Raw genomic sequence first — 5,645 nt, 5'->3', positions numbered from 1 at the left:
ATTGATGTCGCGGAACTGCAATGCATGCTCCTTTGTTTCCTACATATGCTTGAAGATTTTGAAGGTTCCTAGACACCACAGACGCTCTTGAAGGAAGCTTAGCTAGCTGTTCTTTGAATTCGTTCGATGTCTCGTTCTTGCTTGACGAAGAACACTGTTTTCTTCTTTCAAAGTCTCACAACTCACAGCGTCGCAGTTTTGTTTCATTTCTTCAAGAACTGAATTCATGTGCTCCATACTTCGATTCGCCTCGGTAACATCGATCTGCTCTGAGCGACCGTATCTCGGCACGTAAATCCCGCTCGACAGCTTCTCGTGTATTAATTTCAAAGCGTAGCTCTTCTCTCAGATCAGCAAATTGTTTGTTCACATTGGGAGCCATGGTAGATCACAAAAAAAAAGCAATGAAAGAACACTCTTGCGGCAGCAGTGACGAGAAAAGGGGGAAAAATGGGAAAACGGCGAAAGCATTCAGAAAGGAACAACAAACCAACCTGGAAGAATCGAAGGTAGGATGTAAGCTTCTATTCACAATGCCGTCACTGCTGCCAAAGGCCTGCGTGACCGCATTGTAAGTCAGTGTGAAAACATGAGCAGATATAGGACCGGAGGTGGCTAGGAATGACGAGGAGCCATTTTCGTCCATCAGAATGATAATTACGGCGATAAAGCAGGTTATCTCTGATCTCAAAATGGGAATTAACGGCGCAGTGCGCGGGATGGTGTAACCGCCGATCGGTCGGGGAGAAAGTCGAGAAGAGCACGAATCCAGGGATCCTTGCGCTGTTCAGAAGGCAGGTCACTGATGGTGGGAGACGGCGTAGGGACTCCGATTTCGCAGAGGCTGGCAAGTTCGGCGGGGAGCGGGGAGCGAGACAAGGCGTCGGCGTCCTGACAGGGACTCCGGAACTTTTTTGGGAGTGGGGGGGGCAAGCCTGGTCGTGTTTCTATGTCGTATTTACTTATGTATTTATTTTTGTCAATATTTTATAATTATAATATTCTATTGTTATTTATTTATGTTACATTTCATTAATGATAATGTTAATATTATCATTAATTAATATTATTATTATTAATTTAATGAGTAATTTCAACAGTATTAAATTTTAGATATTTGCATTCTTGCTTATTCTGCATTATCATGCACTTTAAAAATGGTTTGAAATTTCTGAAGTTCCCAAACCATGCGCAGACTAAGCAAATGACGCGTTCGAAACGAAAAACGAACGGGTGCGAAAGCTGAAAAAAGTCTTTTATTTGTTTCTGCATTCGCTCCCACAGTAAGGTAAAGCTTAGGCACTAGGTACAAGAATATTCCCACGCATTGATGAGCTTCGTGGCTGGTATGACAAGGGGGTGTCGGGCAGGAGAGGATGTCAAAGGAGGCCAAAAGTTGCTGTTCGTTCTGCCGTTCTGGACACGAACTCTTTCATAATGACATCCATTTGCAGGTCCGCAGCTCTCCTCTTGTGCACGTGCAGCAGGAGAAGGTGCGTCAGCCTCCTCTGCGTCATTCGATTGCGCAAAAATGTTTTTACTCGCCTCAGGGCACTGAAAGAGCGCTCTCCTGAAGCAGCTGACGCAGGTACAGAGAACACGAGTTGCAGGTACCGTACAACTTGATCCATCATTTCACGCATGTCTGCAGACTTCCCCTGTAGAATTTGCAAAATGCGTTCGCTTGCGGCCGGGCCCTGGTCACGCAGGAGCGTTGGGAGAAGCACGAGTTGCGCTGAAAGTCTACTGGCGTCAAAATCTGCAGCGTGTGCTCCTAAAAGCTCATTTAAGTCGTGTGACGCGAAGTTTCGACCTCCAGCAGCGTCAGTCAGAATGCGCTCCAGACTAATCAGCTGCTCCATGCCAGGCTGTTCGAATCGCCTTCGGATCTCGCTGGTAATCCGATCGATAGCGGCAAAAAACTCTTTTCTATGTAATGACTTGCAGTCAAGCGCTGCAGGCTCCTGAGGCTTGTCTGTGAATTGAATCCTTCTCGGCGGCTGCGAGACTCGGGGCACTCGAGGCTCCTTTAGCCCTAACTGTGTTGCTCTTGAGTGCGTCCGCTGCCATAGGACGCCAAATGCGGCGTTAGACCGTAGCCTGTACAAGCTGTCACAAAGAGCCTCTGCTGCCTCTTTTGCTCCTGCAGCGCGATAAACTGGGCGTTGAAGCATCCTCGCTAGCTCCTCGCATGGGCCAAATAGGGCTATAGAAAGGTTGATGCCCAATAAAGTTTCGAACTTGCCCAATACTTTCTCATATCCTTTCAGTGCTGTCTTGCTGGTGCCAATGAGAGAGCTTTGAACTTGTACCAGTTCCTGCAATGTCGCCTGCACCCTTTCATAGTTCTCGATAAACCTTTCCAATGATTTCACTCTTACTGTCCACCTCGTTGGACACAATGGTAGCAAAGTGTTCGGCCTGGAACAATCCTGCTCATTGGCATCATTACCCGGAGGAAGGACAACGTTCGAATAAACAGTCTTCCTGTTTTTAGATTCGAGTATTGCATGGGAAACATCCTTTACAATGTTCAGAGCATCGCCGACAACCTCGCAGTTCCTTGCGACCTCCTGGAGTGCCAAGTCTAGACAGTGGTTACTGCAGTGTACAAATATTGACCGCGGTTCAGAGTCCGTGATCCTTTTCTGCGCGCCGGTAAATCTGCCTGCCATATTCGCGACCCCATCAAAACAGTGCCCCCTTAGGTTATGGAAGTCCAGACCTAAACGCAAAATCATGTCCTTCACGGCTCTATACAAGGTCTCAGCTCTACTGTCTGGTGCATTGTACATGCCAAGAAATTCCTCACGAACTTCCAGTGTAATCCCATCTACCCACCGCACACAAAATGTGAATTGCTCATTCCCTGTTACATCGGTAGTGCCGTCAGCGATTATCCCATAGAAGGGAATACATCTGACGTCTCTTATGATGCCCCGCTGAACGCTGTGAGCCATAATTTCTATGAGCTCGTTCTGTATGTCGCTGCTCAGCCATCTATCTCGCTGCTCCATCCATATCTTCAAAGCAGGCACGTCTTGTGATCGTTCATCTAGCAGATCAAGAAGGTTTCCGTCATCCTTTGTTTGCCCTTGCAAAGCTTGGCCTGTGCGGCATAAGTAGCGGACTGAGCTTACTATAGCGCGCAGTGCCTGCCTGGCTTCCTCTTGCTGTCTGCTGCTGTGTTGAGATAATAGCTGCACTACGTGCATTCCTTTTCCTCTCGACAGTTGGCGACTTTCGGAGACGCAGTGAAATTGGCTCTTCTCGTGGCACTGAAACTTTTCGATAGCCTTTTTCCAGTTATTGAAACCAGCGCGAATAAAACATGGTTCCACTCCTGCAACGTTTCCTCCTCTTTCTTTGAAGGCTATGAGGCACACAGTGCAAAAGACGACGTCGCGCTCATAGTCGTACGACAACCATGTGACTTTCAGGAACCATGCATATTTACAGGACCTTCCGGTTTGGTTGCTTGGAAATTTGTAGCCCTTGGGAGGCAGTGATCGGACATCCTGGGGCGAGTCGTCGCGTCTTGCGGTTTCCACCGGAGCGCAGGCGCCGGAATTCGATGTAGTCCGGTCCAAGTCTGTTGTGATGGAGGGCTCTCCATCTAGTACAACCTCTGCTGGGTTCTCTGCAATAAGTGAGATAAAAGGAATTCTTAGCCGACCACTGTATGGATCTTTTATTTTTATTATCCCTTCAAAGAAATAGTAAGAGAAGTTAAAAAAAATGCATCAAGCGCTAAATGTTCATGAACTGCTCATGAAGAGCATGGTATAAACAAAATATCGCAAAGACGTACCGTTAATACTTGTTGCTCCTATCGCACGGTCAGCTGGCTGACTTTCGTGAGAATCGTTTCCCGCTGCCAGCCCGAAGACAAATACAAAGGGGCATTAGAAACATATCAATAAACAAAATGGCGACAAAAATGTGGCGCAATATACCTTGTGAACCCTCAATTCCAAGGAATAAACGCTTCTGTGCCGGCACGAAGAAGTTGTCGATCTTCTTTTGAGACCCCGGCATCTTCCGAGGCAACGGCATTGTAAATCTGCAGTTATTAAAAAAAATACACTAAATAGGTGAGCGGTCATGGAAAGTAATCACCCGTCGCAGTATATATTTAAATCATGAGAGCAGATTGTTCTAACAATAATTTAGAGGAAAAGTCATCTATTCTCTTGGCAGGCCGTCGCTCGCCTAATGCGTGTGCAAAGAGGTATGAGTCAACTTGGCTCGCTGGTGCCAATGAAATACGCGAACGAAATGCGTTACACTTGAAGGTTCTTATTTACGGCATAAGCTTTAAATAAGCAACTGCTGCATATGCATTTACGATGTCAATTTACAGTGTTTGAATACGAAACAGCGACAGACTGCATTGGATGACAACAGAAGTGAAAATTTGGCTCGCAGGGCAAAATATTGCACCGTATAGCAGTAACTTGCTGCTGTATAGTGCTGCGTAATCATCTGTCCTTATTTAGGCATGAGTACCTGCGCCGCATATATGCAAAAATCCTGCCAGCGGCTGTTACAGGTGGACTGACCTACAAAACAAAAGCGTTTTGATCGGAAACACTGCCTTTTCCACATGCCACGATGATAGTAGAGAGATTTAGCATACAGGAGACGTACTAGCGGAGACGTATACAGGTTTCACGTACGTGAGCTGCGTATGCACAGTGCCAAGCGCGGCCGGGCAGTACCACTGCGCGCGCGGAACACGCGTATGTGAAACCGGTACACGTCCCCGGTATGATAAATCTCTAGTGACTCAACACCGTTTCCAACTGGCGTTTTACTTTAATACAACTGCAATGAGAGCGTCGAAGTACACAAGATTTTCTTGAAGAAAACAAAATAGAATGCCACGGTTATTGCGGGGTTCTCAACATCATGGCTCTTAAATTGAGAGAAAATGATCGCGAGAAAATTAGCGTTGCATCGCGATAAGCTGCAGTTAGAGTGGCGCTTTCTGGACGAAATGCGGCCGCATTCAGATTTTGCGTCACTGTATTCTGTTATTAGCATACCTTTAGCAAAGCGTACACCGCGATCGCTACCAGTGTCCGCGTAGCGCGCTCCGCTAATTCGTATGTGCAGATTGCTCCGACAGGCCGGCACCTGCCGCGTCGGAACTATCTGGCATGCGCAATGATGGCTCGTGGTAGCGGTGGCGGTGGCAAACATGCTGAAAGTTCAGTTCAACCGTTCAAGAAGTTGGGTACTTGCCTTAAGATTCTTTGTGGGATGATGGGTAACTTGGTGTGTGGCGGGAGTTCCTGGTTGTTTCACCGATGCTCTCGTTGAAGGAACGGCATTTTTAAATGGTAAGTAAAACCAAAAGATGACTTTTAAAAGCAAACACTGAGGCGATAGAACTATAGTAATTTCGCATGCAAAAATGATGCTGAAGCGTCGTCTTGCTCACACTCGGTGTGATCCCTACCTCTGGGCATCAGAGGTAGGGATCACACCGATCACACACTGGCCCTTCATTGTTCCGGTGGAAGTGGAGGAGGGGGTGAGCATGAACCACCAGTGGTGCATGCATGTAGAAAAAAAAAGGTGCAATAAAAATGAAACGCGCCACTGTTAAGCCCCCTAGGCTAGCGTAATTTTTTTTTCTC

General features: G+C 47.0%; 1 protein-coding gene across 1 annotated transcript; it reads right to left on the bottom strand.

Annotated features, from left to right (window-relative positions):
* Positions 1–539: 539 nt before the first annotated feature.
* Positions 540–4,237, bottom strand: LOC144123677 (uncharacterized). Its single transcript, XM_077656462.1, has 4 exons — positions 3,957–4,237; positions 3,812–3,874; positions 3,458–3,640; positions 540–556 (listed from the first exon to the last, which is right to left on the bottom strand). The coding sequence occupies exons 1-4, from the start codon at positions 4,054–4,056 to the stop codon at positions 540–542; spliced, it is 363 nt and encodes a 120-aa protein (XP_077512588.1). The 5' UTR covers positions 4,057–4,237.
* Positions 4,238–5,645: the final 1,408 nt, after the last annotated feature.

The sequence above is a fragment of the Amblyomma americanum genome, chromosome 3 (genome assembly GCF_052857255.1).
Source record: "Amblyomma americanum isolate KBUSLIRL-KWMA chromosome 3, ASM5285725v1, whole genome shotgun sequence".
In the NCBI taxonomy this organism is placed as follows: Eukaryota; Metazoa; Arthropoda; class Arachnida; order Ixodida; family Ixodidae; genus Amblyomma; species Amblyomma americanum.
This window is presented reverse-complemented; position numbering and strand designations above follow the sequence as displayed.

Coding starts and splice junctions, on each gene's coding strand:
- LOC144123677 (XM_077656462.1), bottom strand. CDS start 4,056: ATGCCGTTGCCTCGGAAGATGCCGGGGTCTCAAAAGAAGATCGACAAC. Junction 3,875..3,956: donor TGGAATTGAGGGTTCACAAG/GTATATTGCGCC, acceptor TCGGGCTGGCAG/CGGGAAACGATTCTCACGAA. Junction 3,641..3,811: donor AGGAGCAACAAGTATTAACG/GTACGTCTTTGC, acceptor CACTTATTGCAG/AGAACCCAGCAGAGGTTGTA.